The 17,170-nt window shown below is 37.9% G+C and overlaps 1 protein-coding gene across 2 annotated transcripts in view; it reads right to left on the bottom strand.

The window, feature by feature from the left end:
- Nucleotides 1-8,197: 8,197 nt before the first annotated feature.
- Nucleotides 8,198-17,170, bottom strand: part of cfdp1 (craniofacial development protein 1) — a 40,242-nt gene continuing 31,269 nt past the window's right edge. For both annotated transcript variants that reach the window (XM_073853582.1, XM_073853583.1), the window contains 2 exons: nt 16,461-16,615; nt 8,198-8,973 (listed from right to left, as the gene is read on the bottom strand). In XM_073853582.1, coding sequence (XP_073709683.1) covers nt 8,883-8,973; nt 16,461-16,615 — 246 coding nt within the window. In that variant the 3' untranslated portion in view covers nt 8,198-8,882. The remainder of the gene's footprint in view (nt 8,974-16,460; nt 16,616-17,170) is intronic.

Here is a 17,170-nt window from a genome sequence, read left to right on the forward strand (position 1 = left end):
TAAGTTATAGGAATTGAAAACCTACAGTCTCACTTCCACCAGTACGGTTCAGCGATTGTTCTTTGGCTTTTTATTACCTTCCAAGCTGTGAGGTAAGCTAAAGGCAACTGGCTATTGAAAAAAGCGGGAAACCACTGTGTTCCACCTTAACTTCCTATTTAGTGGAAATTACATAATGCATTGAATGAAGCTGCACAATTCAAAGAACTAAAGGGCTTTAAAGAGGCACTCTACTTTTTTTAATGACTATACTCTCATTCTGGTGTAATAATTAAGGACTTTGCTGCTGTAACATAGCAACTTTCAATGACAGGGGACTATTTTCGGGCAGTGCGTAATATTACTACCCCTGCTGCAGCCATGTTACATCAGAAAAGTCCTTGATGATTACGCCAGAATGACAGTAGTCCTAGCCATATCTGCCTAGAACAGGGGTGTCCACTCCTGCTCCTGGAGGGCCGGTGTCTCTGCAGAGTTTTATTCCAACCCTAATCAAACACACCTGATCCAGCTAATCAAGGTCTTATAGGCAGACTAGATACTTTGAGGCAGGTGTGTTGAGGGAAGTTTTAGCTAAACTCTGCAGGACACAGGCCCTCCAGGACCGACTTTGGACACCCCTGGCCTAGAAAATCGCAACTTTTAATTTTTCCGTCGGTCTTAGTACATGATGTTACTACAGAAGAGTCAAGTTTTAAATAGGAAAAATATTAAAACTCTTTGTTTATTATTTAGCGCGATGCTAATGGTCTAATCAGATTTAATGGATTGTGCTAAGCTATGCTAAAAGTGCTAGCTCCAGACACGGAGATCAGCTGAATGGATTCCAAAACGGTAAAAATCAAATGTTTAACTGCAGAGGAGCTGGAAAATTAGCGTATTTTCAAAAAAAGTGGAGTGTCCCTTTAAACGGTATCCAAAGCACCTTTACTGCCACCCCTACGTTTTTGTTGCTGCTATCCCTGTAAAAATAATATATTGACTCTTGACTTATATTTTAAGAAACACTTATATAACTTTAAACATCACAACTGCTTAGACTATTATTTTTTGATTAATTGATTAAAAAAAACTTTTCTGATTTAGAAATACTGTATTGTCCTCTGAATTTGATTTTTTTGAGAATATATATATATATATATATATATATATATATATATATATATATATTTTTTTTTTTTTTGTTGTTGTTGTTGTTAGTTATCAGGGACATTAATAAAACACTTCTGTAAATGCACCTTTAAGGTCTGGGAAGCTTTTACAAATGTACATTAATGCATTTGGCAGACGCTTTTATGCAAGCAACTTACAGTGCATTACAAGGTATACATTTTGGTTTGAACCCATGACCTTTTGTGCTGCTAACACATACCACTGAGCTATACAGAAGCATTTTTTTCAAGCAGATTTCAAGTTGTTAGCATTTCTATCCATAAGATTCGGAAAAACGGTTCTTATGGAAACAAGAATGTCTAAAGATATCTCCCTGACCTGACAACAAAAAGAAATAGTGAATAAAAAATAGCGATTTTCTATTAACATGATAAACTGTTTATGCTGTCTGCATCCATTCTAGCACTCAGCGTTGGCCAATCTGCATGATTAATGGTGTTTCTTTCAAAGGATGCTGATACAAAAAAATAAATGTTTGCTCTTATAAACTAGCAGACACCGGGTGATGTTCAATGGATAAAGCATCCAAACAAAGATTTACCACGTGTCTTCAAAAACAGCTTTAGATGGGAACAACTATTGATTGCGTAGAGATTAAACGTAACTTAACAACAAAATCAATAGTATCTTAATTTTAACTTGTCATTTACAAAAAGAACAGTGCGCTATTTGGCAGACAGAAATATGCTTTGCACAGAACATAGTTTTTTTTTTTGGCCCGCCACCACCCCCCTTCTTCGGAGGACAACTTTTTTTTATAAAGTAAATTATTTTTACAATACAGATAATAGATATACTTATATACAGTGCACATAAGGAGAGGGAACATAGTTAACAAGCAGCTCCATTCCTGACATAAGCACTGTGTACATCTATTAATTATGAGGAATCAAAGGTCTTTTTCCTATCTTCAGATGTGTGTTAAATTGGTGCCATGACACTCTTTCCCTTCATCTGCCAACTTCATCAGCCAGTGCTGAGTGGGATAAAATTAGGATAGAAGTCCTGGCTAAACTAGTCTGCCACTAAAGATCTTAATTTGCTGTGATTTGCTCTTATGGTCCACAATTGGACTTTAGCCATGAACATTGGAAAGGGTAAATACGGGGCAATTTAAACTTACTGTAGTGTTTTAACACATCTGCAGCATGTCTTGACTTACAATCAAACCATATCCACTGCAGATGTAAAGCTCTTGAAAGCAGCTTTGACGGGGTGTAGTAAATGCCCCGCAGAGCTTTAAAGTGTACTATGGCAATCTGTAGTAGGTAGAAGGCATTAGGAACATTTTAGGCATCTGTTATTTTAAGTTCTCATCAAAATGATTGTTTATAATCGTCCTCTCAACAGCACTGTCTATTTTTAATGTTTCTGCCCGTTTGAAGTCACACACTTGGTGACAGACAGATACACATGCCTGGAGGTGAAGTTTGTGCTATATATACCACAGGAATTCGGAACGGACACCTAAAGCCTTGTAGCTCTAAAGGTCTTTTTACATCGGATACTGCTAAGGGTCTACATCTCGATCATAGTTTTGGATAAGTGGGCTCTGACGGGAGTATTTCCGGGCTTTTTGCATCTAATGACTGTATTTTCATACGCAGCGCATTTCTCAAATAAAGTGCTCCATGTCTGAATAATAACACCACTATCCAACTATTTGATATCACGGTAAAACCACTGGTTGGAAATGGATCCAATCAGTGAAAGAAAGGCAGACTAAAAACGCAAAGGAGAGGAGGAAAATATAAGACTTTGAAGTGGAAGGCCATGTTAATGATAATGGCAAGGAGACAATTGTGAAAGAGAAAGTGGATGGAAAATCAGACTTATGTGTAAGTGTAATGCAAGATGAAAGCAGGGGGGGTGATGAAGAGATAGGGATGAGGACGTTATTTAGGGAGGTGACAGCAGTGCTCAGACCCAAGAGAGAAAGTAAAATCAAGAGAGGACAGGTGCATTTGAATAAAGATGAGGACGACAGGCTTCTCTCCATTCAATATCACACACTTACCATTGACTTTGAGTGGAGGGGAGAGGACATGAATAAACAACAGCATCGCTACCGCTGTATAGTCCCACAATCTCTCGACTTTGTCTACAATCACTTGACATGAGTAAATGCATGCAGCTTTATGTGCATACAGCTGAGCCAAAGTAATAAGCAAAAACAAACAAACACAATAATAATACTAATTTACAAGTAACATTAAAACATTTTTAATTAGTAAACAAACATATTAAAAGAATGAACACGATATGAACATTGTCAAGTGTCTAGCTATACATTTTGATATGCAGCACTTAAATACACTAAGAACATTTACCATTTTCACACACTCATTTCTTGTATATTAGGATAAACTAAAGAACATCCAAGTGTACTCAACTGTGCTATTTTTAGACATTATTTATTTCATTACACTAAAAATGTATTTAAATATGAAGTAATACTCAAGTATACTTTTAATTAGTGTATTTGTTGTGTATAACATCACCTTACAAATGTACTTGCTGGTATTTAAGTATATTTTTAGTACACTTTATTTTTACCTGGATAGCCTGCGCTATATGTCTGTTCCTGTATGCTCATATGCTGGTGCATCTGTCTGTGCCTGGAAAGACTTTGTGTAATGGTGCAAGGCCCGTTCTGCGGTTAGGAAATCCACAGAGCACAGCATTGAGAACATTGATTAAGTGAGGGAATTATGCCGGTGCTGTTAAAATTCCCACTTGCAGAGCCTGATGTCCACACAGCACCAATACAGGAAAACATCAGAGCATGGCGCACCTACCCATCTCCATTTGGAGAATAAGAAATGTGTGCGGTACAGAGGCAGGGGACTGCTGTGGAGGTCAGCCATTATAGAAATGTGGAGAGATGTGTGGAACACACACACGTCGTCTATCTAAATGGTTGTTGGGCAGCAGGAAATGGCCGTGAACAAACTTGCACCCATACAGGGCTACACACAGGATGTATATAATGTAAATACGACCATTATCTTTCAAGTTAAAAGATGATACCACCATCGCCCCTGCTATCACCTGGCACAAATGTACACATCAAAACAGGTCGCACTGCAAATCAGCTTTAAATATACACTCACCTAAAGGATTATTAGGAACACCATACTTATATTGTGTTTGACCCCCTTTCGCCTTCAGAACGGCCTTAATTCTATGTAGCATTGATTCAACAAGGTGCTGAAAGCATTCTTTAGAAATGTTGGCCCATATTGATAGGATAGCTTCTTGCAGTTGATGGAGATTTGTGGGATGCACATCCAGGGCACAAAGCTCCCGTTCAACCACATCCCAAAGATGCTCTATTGGGTTGAGATCTGGTGACTGTGGGGGCCATTTTAGTACAGTGAACTCATTGTCATGTTTAAGAAACCAATTTGAAATGATTAGAGCTTTGTGACATGGTGCATTATCCTGCTGGAAGTAGCCTTCAGAGGATGGATCCATGTTCTCATTCTGTTACGCCAAATTCTGACTGTACCATCTGAATGTCTCAACAGAAATCGAGACTCATCAGACCAGGCAACATTTTTCCAGTCTTCAACTGTCCAATTTTGGTGAGCTCGTGCAAAATGTAGCCTCTTTTTCCTATTTGTAGAGGAGATGAGTGGTACCCTGGGGGTTGTAGCCCATCCGCCTCAAGGTTGTGCGTGTTGTGGCTTTACAAATGCTTTGTTGCATACCTCGGTTATCAAAGTTGCTCTTCTATCAGCTTGAATCAGTCGGCCCATTCTCCTCTGACCTCTAGCATCAACAAAGCATTTTCGCCCACAGGACTGCCGCATACTGGATGTTTTTCCCTTTTCACATTCTTTGTAAACCCTAGAAATGGTTGTGCATGAAAATCCCAGTAACTGAGCAGATTGTGAAATACTCACCGGCCCGTCTGCCACCAACAACCATGCCACGCTGAAAATTGCTTACATTGCTTCTTTCCCATTCTGACATTCAGTTTGGAGTTCAGGAGATTGTCTTGACCAGGACCTCACCTCTTAATGCATTGAAGCAACTGTCATGTGATTGGTTGATTAGATAATTGCATTAATGAGAAATTGAACAGGTGTTCCTAATAATCCTTTAGGTGAGTGTACATGTGCTGCTTGTAAATGTTGACAAACTTGGGCATGTAACTAGTCCTGCACAGTCTATGCCAGAGGGTCAGGACCCACTTAAGTCGCTTTGCAGTTGTGGTGAATAGCACAAAAAACAAACCAAAAATAGTCCAATATATGACTAGCAGTGACAACGATTTTGATTTGATATACCATAAATTATTTTGATATTTCAATTAAGATTACATTTTATTAAGGAAAATGAAATATAAAAGAGATAAAATGTGTATTTTTCTCATATTTCCATTTATGTTCCAATCAAGGTTATTATAGTTTTGCATTTTTCATTAGTTTTTATTTTTATTTCGTTTTGACTTTTTGTTTTCAAATTCAGTTTAGTTTTAATTAGTTTTTGAAGTGGGTTTGCTAGTTTAGTTTAGTTTTTATTTTTTGAAAATGCTTAGTTTTAGTGTTAGTTTTAGTCTTTTTCATAATTTGGGTTATTTGTCAGGGGCAAGATTCAAGAAGGTCAGAAAAACAATTGTGTAATATTAACTCAACAAAAACATCATACAATTTTAGAAAATATTAATTCAAAAATAAAACCAGTACATAAAATGTACATATGGGCACAAATATGTAAACAGTCTCAAGTTCAACACTCCACAGTAAGTGCAAAATGTGATGTGTGCCAGTAAAAAAGTTAAAGAGCCAACAGACCAAAGAAGACATACATGAACCGCATGTATTCAACCCATTTTTGAGCCACAACAAGACATTTCCGTCAGATTGTCAGAGAGCGCAGTCTGAGACAAGACCATGACAAATAACCAGAGGTGAAAAGAAGTAATCTAAAGAAATAAATACTCAAGTAGCGAGTTAGTAGTTACTCTTGAGAAAAAAAAATACACACATACATGCACACACAGTATACAGTGCACAATATAAGTATCAGGACAGTAAAGACAAAAGTTTGCTGTGGAGACCAGAAATTGGTAAGATGAATATCAGTGTGTCAGAAGTACAGAAGTCACATTTGATCAACCTTTGATTATGTTTCAACACATACATGCTTTAACAACAAAGAAAAACAGCCTTTAATGCTGACTTGTATGTTGTACCCAAACGCAAAACTCAAATGAAATGGATCAAACTGATACTACACGTGTGAACAATTAATGCATTAGGACACAGTTCACTTGAACACTTCTGAGTTAATGGTCTCAACGTGGCGACATTAGATAGTATTAAAATACAAACGTGTTGTGTTATTGAGTTGGAATAGTGTGCATGTTAAAACAGGTGACATTTCTGTACTTTTGTCTATTTATCTTTTAATGTTTAGACATTTCTTGACTCCACAGCAAACTGAGGATTTTTGCCTGTTTGTCTGTAAACTTAATGTTGATGTATACAGCTTATAGCTGAAATATCAGACAAGTAAACCGACAGTGTTTTGCATTCAGTTATGCAAATTACAGTTCAAAGTTTTAGAAAATAACTCATGTTTTCTTATGTTGTGAATCTCATGTCACGCGTGTGTGTGTTGTGAGAAGCACTTACAGTACAGTTGACAGCGAATCAGACGTCAATCATCGATGGACTTTCTTCATTCAGTCACGTGTCCACAGTGCTTCTGGAGGTTGCACGCGTTTAAATGTTTCTGCCGACGAACAGGTCGCGCGTATATAATGGCGGGTACACGTGTGAAGTTTAGCTTTTAGTTAAAAGATTGGTAAATTCATATTCACGTAATACAACACTCTTTATGTTCTGCGTGTTTCTAGACACAAGCAAAACCGCATCAAACGATTCAGTTGTTGCCGCGATCTAAACAATTCATTTAAACTGATTCGCGAACCAATTCAAAACGTTTGGCCCGTTTGCTTTGTAAAGAATCGACTCAAAAGACTCATTTATTTGCAACACCTTGTAAGGAATCAACTTAAACGAGTCATTAATTCGCGAATGTGTGTATGTGACACCGCGTGAGTGAGAGACGCATGGAAAGGAATTTGAAGCGTTATTTGCTCTATAAAAGACAAAGACGAAAACTAAGGACATTTAATCTATATTTTTAATTTATTTTAGTTAGTTTTACCAGACACACATTACAGTTTTAGTTAGTTATCGTTTTTTTATAATGACTCGTTTTTATTTTTATTTCAGTTAACGACAATGTTTTTTCCCACCTAGTTTTCGTTTTTTCGTTCGTTTTCGTTAACGATTATAACCTTGGTTCCAATATGTTGGTGGGTCCTGATATTTGAGTGGGTCGCAAAATACAAGGTTTGAGAATACCCATTAATGATATATTGTGCAAGCTACTTTAGAGTCAAGTTTTAAATAGGAAAAATATCGAGACTATTTGGTTATTTTTAAATGCGATGCTAATGGTCTAACCAGATTCAATGATTTATGCTAAGCTATGCAAAAAGTGCTAGCGCCAGACCCGGAGATCAGCTGAAAGGATTCCAAAACGTTAAAAATCAAATGTTTAACTCTAAGTGAGCTGGAAAAATGAGCTTTAAAAAAAAAAGGGGTGTCCCTTTAAGGTAAAACTGTTCCTAATCACTTTCTGCAGATCAGGGATTTTCAAACTGTTCCTGGATCAGCACTGCACATTTGCATGTCTCCCACCTCAATTAACTTATCAGCCTCATTAGACATATTGGAGTACTTTGTTATCAAACCTACATCAAATAAAGGACCCATTTAAAATGTGCAGTATCTTGAGAAGCTTTAGGAACAGTTTAGGAACAACTGCATTAGATTATATTCAGAAAACACAGGCCAGAAAACGCTGGGATAAGCATTACGGGGCCATAATCTGGCATAGAGGGATGAGGGTACGAGTATCAACCCTAAGGGGCAAGGTGAAGCCATTAATTAGCATGTCAAAGTAATTAACAGCCAGACACGGCTCATTTAAAAAGAAAGTATCCAAAACAAATGACTTGATTTATTTATGTCAAACAGTGAAACACATTGTTTAAAATGACGGAGGGTTAATTACCATACCAAACTTTTACCAAAATAAACCGTCGAGACGTACAGTAGTATGTATATACAAGAAAAAAAACAATGGCACCCTTTTATATAACGAAATCATAATAAACAATGTCCCTGAATGTCTCTGTGTAGACACGGTCATGATAATAAAATGCAGCAGTTTTTATTTCAAGTGAACACTAGAGACACTAAATGTCAGAATTAGGATGTGAATTATGCACAAGAAATCAGATTTAAAGTTGAAAACCTACTTTTTCGAATTTTTAGATGGATAAAATAAGGTTTTTAAAAAAACAGAGATAAATGCTACTGAGCTATACTTCATTCATGTTTTAGATGCCCTGATAGATGTACACATGCAATACTGGGCAAAGGAAGGAAGTCGAATTCACACGGGTGAATTATGTTGTGATCAGGTACGGTACAATAACAGATGACATGTTTCTCGTCAAGGTATAAGTGCTGTCTACGCGGAAAATGTCCAAGAGATTGTGACGGCAGAGCAGTCGATGTTTCAGCCCGGGTTTACATGACTAAAGAAATAAAGTGTGTATGCGCGGTGTGTGAAGGTGAGATAGTCTGTGTTGTGATTGGTGTATCTGCCTTCTCCTGTTGTCATCGTTTCATGTTGTTGAGACGCACAGACTTCTCCAGCTCAAACTGCCTATGGTCAACTCGCTCCAGGAAGTTCTTTCTCTCCACGTACCTGCAAAAACATGAGACAAAGTTTGAGAGTTTGACAAATAAAACTATCAACCTTTGACTGTTTATTTTGAATCTAGTGCAACGATTTGAGGTGCTGTTTTAAGGGATAAAACTAAAACTTCAAATACTGAAAATAACTAGAACAACACTTGCACACAGCAGGAAGAGCGAGGATGCTGGGTAATGTGCGCTCATAAAGGGAAACAAAACTTTGTGGCGTCTTCAAGAAAACACTATTGTATGAGCACAAACAAACAATCCTAGGGAAGGAATGACAATGACACAAACTTAGAGCCTTACTCGGATTTGTTTTGTCTGTGTGGGTTAGGGTTCAATAGCAAAAGAATGAAACTCGATGCGTTATATGTCATTGTTATGGCACGCCACGTCTCCAGTGATGCTATTCTCCACTGCTATTATTGCAATCTTTCTTCGGTGTCCTGAAAACAGCACGACACAGCAAGCAAGACAGCGGGGTGTTGGCAAATGTCGCCCTTTTCAAGTGATTTCACACACATTTTTCACCTGGAAAACTCCATACAGCAGATATGTACAACTCACATCATGAGCTCCAAAATTCCTAGGTCCACGTATTAAGGATAAGACTTGACATCAGACTGACATCATCGGTTTCTGTGGTTTTCATCATAATAGCAACAATCTAGTTTCAGGTAAAGAGAGTCGGCTGATGACCAGCACAAGAGCATCTCCTGCAGAAAGCTTTATATGAAATCTAAATGAATTGTGCTCACGAACAAAAGACGTGGAGCAGCTGCCATCTGATGCTACAGAGCAGAGACAGGAGATTTTATTAGATATCGAATTACGCCGCTGTCAATGATGAAAAGACAGACAGAGAGCAAAAACTGATTGCCTGTGTCTTGTTTGAAGTCCTAATGCGATCTCTCAGAGGAAACACAAGCACACACAAACACAAATCTTGATAGGAGATGCAACTGAATGCTACATGGTGAGTGAGGTCATGGTAAGCTGTTTTTAAATACATTTTTAAACCAAAAACATTAATAAATTAATATAATTACCACCTTTTCTGAATTGGCGTTTAGCTTAAAGTGACACTCCCCTTTTTTGAAAATATGCTAATTTTCTAGCTCCCCTAGAGTTAAACATTTGATTTTTACCCTTTTGGAAACTCTTTCAGCCGACCGGTATGACTTTTAGCATAGCTCAGCGCAATCCATTGAATCCGACTAGACCATTAGCATTGCGCTAAATTTGTTTACAATTTTTTTATATTTTAAAAATATTTTTCCTATTTAAAACTTGACTCTTCTAAAGTTACATCGTGCACCAAAACCGACGGAAAAATGAAAGTTGGGATTTTCTAGGCAACTATACTCTCATTCTCGCGTAACAATCAAGGACTTTGCTGTCGTAACATGTATTGATATTATGCAGTGCCCGAAAATAGTCCTCTTGGTAACTTTCAATAGCAGGGGACTATTTTCGGGCACTGCGTAATATCATTGCGCCTTCTACAGCCATGTCAGGGCAGCAAAGTCCTTGATTATTACGCCAGAATGAGAGTATAGTTCCTAGCCATATCAGCCTAGAAAATCGCAACTTTTAATTTTCTGTCGGACTTAGTACAACATGTAACTACAGAAGAGTCAAGTTTTATATAGGAAAAATATCGAAACTATTTGGTTATTTTTTAGCATGATGCTAATGGTCTAATCAGATTCAATGGATTGTGCTAAGCTATGCTTTTTTGTGGTACCGCCAGACCCGGAGATCGACTGAATTGATTTCAAAACGGTAAAAATCAAATGTTTAACTTTAACCTTTTAACATTTTTAAAAATTGAACAATTTCGTTTTAAAAATCAAAAATCTCTGATTTCTCACAATGTGACCCCTTAAAAGCATTGATTTCTCTTAAATAAACTACAGGAAGTCTTTGGATTTACCTAATTAAGAGCACAATCTGTTTTATGGCTCTTCTGTTCCCCCTAAATCCCAGCAGGAAAGCACTTTCCCCAGGTTCTCAATCCCAACATGTACTGAAAGCTTTGATATCCAATCAACCATTTACCTCCTGGGACTGGAGGTGAACACACTGTCAGAAAATATGATCCCTAGCTGTAACTGGAGCAGTACTCTTTCAAAAAGTGCACCTATAGAGAGCACACTAGTACATCAGAGGTAAATATTTGTATCAAAGAGTGCACATTAGTACCTCAAAAGGTGAATATTGGTACCAAATGAAGAGTTTGGTTCCAAAACGCGATAAACGCCATTTTTGAAAAAAATTAGTTACTGCCAAAATCAGTATCAGGTCAGTTTTTAAAAGTACATTCTTAATTTTATGCAAAATCCATCATCCGCCGTGTAATTCTGTCATCTTTTCTCCCTTTTTCCCCAAAACGCGATAAGCCCCACTCCTCTTTTTCTACAGAATGCAATGAATCCGCTCCACAAATTACAGCGCACCATTCCGCGCAATGTAAACAAACAATAGCGGCGCGTTGAGTACACGGAATCCTAGTTTTCCTCATCTACTTCGTACTTCGTGATCAACAAACAAACAAAAACTAAATAATACTTTAATGGCATTGATAAACCTGTGGTGGTTTTCTGTGACGGGAAAGAAACATAAGCCATCAAAATCTAATAATTAACATGAGAGGCACTTGGGAGACGGCCGCTTGTTCTCCCGACAGCATCAAGTTGTTGTCCCAAGGGTATCTTATAAAAAACGTTAAATTATTTTACCCAAAGTCAACAAAAATCGAGCAGGACCAAAACCTTTTACAGCTGATTTATTGCATTTTGGAACCAAACTCTTCAAATGTATCTGTACCTAAATAGTGCATAAAGCATCCTTACATTTAATCCTTTGGGCATATACAGTAGGGTGCTACATGAGGTTTGAACTCGACTATTCCAGCTACGATCTCCGCTCTGAACGTCCTCCACACCCTTCAGCAGCTCTTCTTCTAAACCGCATGCCTCTCAATGATGCAAAAATATGGAAACAGTGGCAGACCATAATTTCGCCTGTTGGAGTCGTTTTATTTTTAACCCTCCAGGCCATGATTTTAATTTAGTAACTTTTCCACTCTCGGCAGCCGTCTGCCTGAGAACAAACACGGCTCTTTTAATGCAAGCGGTAATGAAGAGGAGCACAGTGTGTCCGCAATGCCTAGTGAGAGAGTAAAACAAGATAGACATTGCATGCAGAGATGATGTCACTGTACATTACCGTCCCCTCAGGACCCAAAGTCTCCTCCCTCATTTCACTTCTTCTTGTGTTTACGCCAAATGCATCTTGGGAGTGGGGCAACATCGTAAAATTGTGGCATTGCATTACCCTAGAGGAATGCCGGGCTCAGAGCCCCAAAACAAGGTGGGTAACTATGGTAACAAGCGGTAACAACCAAAAGAGGGCCAAGTAAACAACAAAACCAATGTAAGACAGAGATAACCTACAGCTGTGGCACAAGCCCAGAGAGACCTCACATCTACTCACTTCTAGAAAGCAACCAATCACATTTGTGAAAAGCCAGAATGAAAACAAATGTTTCGCCCAAAGATTGAACTTCAACCAAATCTTTACATGAATAAAATCTAGGGATGTAAACTATGTGTGCATAGATCTTAATTATGGTCTTGTTTAATTTTTTTTACCCCTTTTTGAAGTCTAAAAACGGATCTGGAGATTACTGGTACCAAGGTCAGTCTTGACAGGGTAAGTATACTTAATCTTTGGACTTTATTTTCAATCCTTTAAACATAATAATTTGTAACATAATGTTGTAATTTGCCAGATAAGACCATCTATTTAGGGTTGTGGCTGCAACCCTGAGGACAAACTGGTTTTGTGTATCCTACCGAGGGACAAATGAGCTCCCTATGTAAAGAAACACTGTGTAAAAACCATACATTTTATAATGCATTCATCTCTGGGTGTACTTACACTTTACAGTAAATCCTATGAATGTTCACTGTTAGGCATCAATTACACCTTTCATTTGGGGGTATGTGCGGGGATCAATATTAAAGTTTTGTAATTAAACCAATTTTTTTTCTTGGAAGCACCATTACTTAATCGTAGGGAAGCAAGGGAACGGCATTTCTACTCATATAATTAATTTCTGTTATTACTATGAAGGAACTAAAAAGGAGAAGAATGTTTTTTTTGTTCTGGTAAAAACAAAAGGTACAATTGTGTGTTGAAGTTCTGCTTGTGTGTACGTGTGTAGGAGAAATGTGGGTGTTGAGTATGTGCCTTTGTACTGCAGGTGTCTACCCACACACATCTGATTGGTCGATGAGGAGCACCCAAACTATGAAGATACATATATTAACATTATCGGTGTGGTGCTTTTAACAGCAGGTATAGTGCACTTAACCCATCATGGTCAACGAATGGTTCCCTTCCTGTGAAACTATAGGTACAAAAGGCTTTACAGATACTAGATGTTATCACAAAACATCTACAGGCTGTCCAAAAAGATTGTGTTACAGACATTAGATTTCCCCTAGAGGAGTGCTTTCAAACCCCCACAGCTTTATCGGTGGGATTCAAGTAGCCCTTCACAACCCTTCAAACCAAAAATCTGTTTATTTTAAATTGTACTATCCTATATATCCATTAGCACTTTCATTAATCTACTAAATAGTTGCATTCATGCCCTGTTTAAAAAAAATCACAAGGCATAATTTTCTTTTAACACAATTCAGTTTTTGGGGTTTTATTAGTCAAAATCTAGTAGCACATTAAACTGATTAAAGTACCATCTGGGGAAAAGTCTAACATTTACTCCTACTTAGATAAACCCAGTTTAATGCTCAAACCAAAATGAATTTGCCCTTATAAAAATGGCAAGTCAATATTGCAATAGTTTCATACTAAATGTCCATTACCGTATTTTCCGGACTATAACTCGCACTTCTTTCATAGTTTGGCGAGTCCTGGAACTTATAGTCAGGTGCGACTTATATGTCAAAATTATTTCATATGAACCAAGAGAAACCATTACCATCTACCGCCGTGAGAGTCCACTCTATGTTGCTCATGTATTTATGTTTTTTAATGGATTCAGTGATGCGGAATGACTTCGGGGCCTTTTTGAACTTGATTTGGCTTATGTTAAAGCGACACTCCACTTTTTTTGAAAATATGCTAATTTTCCAGCTCCCCTAGACTTAAACATTTGATTTTTACCATTTTGGAATCTATTCAGCTGATCTCCGGGTCTGGCGGTACCACTTTTAGCATAATCCATTGTATCTGATTAGACCATTAGCATCGCGCTAAAAATAACCAAAGAGTTTTGATATTTTTCCTATTTAAAACTTGACTTCTGTAGTTACATCGTGTACTAAGACCAACGGAAAATTAAAAGTTGCGATTTTCTAGACCGATATGGCTAGGAACTATACTCTCATTCTGGCGTCATAATCAATAACTTTGCTGCCATAACATGGCTGCAGCAGGCGCAATGATATTACACAGGCCCGAAAATAGTCCTGTGCTATTTAAAGATACTAAGGGGACTATTTTTGGGCACTGCGCCATGATTTTAAATTTTCTGTCGGTCTTAGTAAACGATGTAACAAGAGAAGCATCAAGTTTTAAATACGCAAAATATCGAAACTCTTTGGTTATTTTGCAACGTGACGCTAATGGTCTAATCAGATTCAATGGATTATGCTAACTATGCCAGACCCAGAGATCAGCTGAATGGATTCCAAAATGGTTAAAATCAAATGTTTAACTCTAGGGGAGCTGAAAAATGGGCATATTTTCAAAAAAAGTGGAGTGTTCCTTTAGCCTATTCAGCCTCTCAGACATGTTCTGTATGCTATTGTGTTGTGTAAATAACTGTTTATGTTACTTTAAAGCAACACTATGTAGTTTTTTTTACCTTTAAATAATGTCTCTAAAATTATTTCAGTGATAGAACAACTTTTAACTGGACAAATTGTACTGTTGCTGCAACCTAAGCAGCCTCCTAGCTGCTCCAAGCACACTCTGAAAGTGGCGGTGGAGGGTAGAGCACACAGCCCCGCCCCTCCCCCTGCCTGCAGAAGAGTGTCTGATACCAGGCACTGTTGCGCTTTTCAACCACATGGGGGAGCTGTAACTTTTTTACATGGAAACTACATAGTGTTGCTTTAACATGTACGGAAACCTATTCAGCCTGCTGTTCTGTGTTATTGTTAAGTTTAATAACTTGCTGTTCCATATTAAATGTCTGTTCTTCGACTTGGATTTTGTGAAATCATTTTCTACATAAACGCAACGTATAGTCCACTGCGACTTATATATGTTCTTTTCTCTCAAAACACATTTTTGACTGATGCGACTTGTAGTCCGGAAAATACGGCATTTCAAAATAAATACTTTCCATTAATTTTCACTAAACACACTAAAACAGTTTTGACAACATTCTGCTATATAATGCTGTTCCTTAATCAAGTGGTACAAGGTTTGCATTACCAGCAGTAAGGCTCATGTTCTGTTCCTCTGTCTGACCCCCGCTACAAGATAGCCATCAAGGCCAAGATAAGCGCTTTAAATGAAGTGCTATTGGCTTAGCTCCCACTGCATTCATCTGCCGCAGTGAGTCACTGAAGACTGATACCAGACCAGTCTGGAGAGGTTCATCCTGGTCAGGTTTCTGAGACTTTAAATGTCTGCCCTTTGTAGTGCGGGGCGATTTGGCCTAAAAATAAAATCTCCGATTTTATTTTTTTTAATTCGACTTCCGATTTTTTCCGATTCCCCCCCCCACTTATTAAGAAAAGCAATAAGTACAAATGGCAGACAACTTAAAGCAAATTTTGCTTTTATTTAATCAAAAGCAAGACAAATGTAACCCCAATTTATGAGATGAATAATAAATAAATAAACACCCTCTTGGAATCAAAGTCCCAGCTGTGTTTTACGTGTGCTATGATGTTGTTGATGTTGCTATAATAATGCTACGGAAGCCCCGGGCAGCCAAAAATGCGCCATTACAAAAAAATCGAATTACTTATTTTTTAAATCGCCCACAACAAAAAATTCGAATTAATTCATTAAATCGATTTTTCGCCCAGGCCTAGCCCTTTGTAAATAACAATACAATCTCAGCAGGCAGTGAATCTTTCTTACACTGTGATTCGTAACAGAGAAAGTAAGGGACCGTCTCAGAATCTGCTTGTTTTTTCACATGCAGGTCACATGCATTTTTCTATATCAACATGTCTATCAAATACACATAAAGTATGATTTTACCACATATGTATTCATTTCACTGTTCGTCAAACTTCAGCGCAACGCAATTAATGATTTCTAGCATATAATCAAAATTGTGCTGAAATGCAATTTTTCAGCGCCCCGTCACTTTAAGCACTTTGTACACTTAATGATATTTATTCAGCTCTGATGAAAACCTCTGAAGCTAGTGTGAGACACTAATGGGAGATAATATGATATGATGTGTTTGTCTGGGTCACTAATGAGGCTGAAACATACCCTTCTTTGCCTCGATTATGGATGGCCAGCTCGTCTGCAATGCCCTCTTCTGATTTAAAGGCATCCCAGTCCAGTTTAGACTTCTCCAAAGTGCTCATCTTCTGCTTTTTGGGCCCAATGCGATTCAGGAGGCTCGACATCCCTGCTGGCCTCTTTACACTGGAAGGAAGAACATTAAGGTTATAATGTATACGTATAGTAAATAGATGTTTTAACCAAGAGGTGCAATCAATTGTTTTTTAAGACACAAAAAGCTAAGTTACATTTTTGTTGGATTTGAACTTTGTTGGAGTGAAAATAATCATAGATAAGATGGATCAAAATATTTGGCCAGAGAAAAGAAAAGAATTTGCAGTTGAGTAACAGTATAACTTTTATATTTGCTAGAAAAAAAGGACTGAAAAGAAACTGTGTATTGAAGTCAAAGGAGGAATAATAATCTGAGGATCAGTGGGGGCTGATGATATGACAGTACTGCAACCGGTATGTGTGCATCTATTGCAATGTGTTGCTGGAACAAAGATGCCAAAGTCATCTTGACACTAGGGTTGTGCTTGGCTGCAGTAATGAAATGTTAAACGATCTGTGGAATGAAGGAGCCAAAGACTCCAGACCAGGGCTCCTCCCTCTTATAAGGGTGCCAAGTGGAGGGAGGACCTGGAGTGTGGAGGGAGAATGGGAAGGGGCTGCTGTAGGACCTTGGGTTGCAT

The sequence above is a fragment of the Misgurnus anguillicaudatus genome, chromosome 15, assembly GCF_027580225.2.
Source record: "Misgurnus anguillicaudatus chromosome 15, ASM2758022v2, whole genome shotgun sequence".
NCBI lineage: Eukaryota > Metazoa > Chordata > Actinopteri > Cypriniformes > Cobitidae > Misgurnus > Misgurnus anguillicaudatus.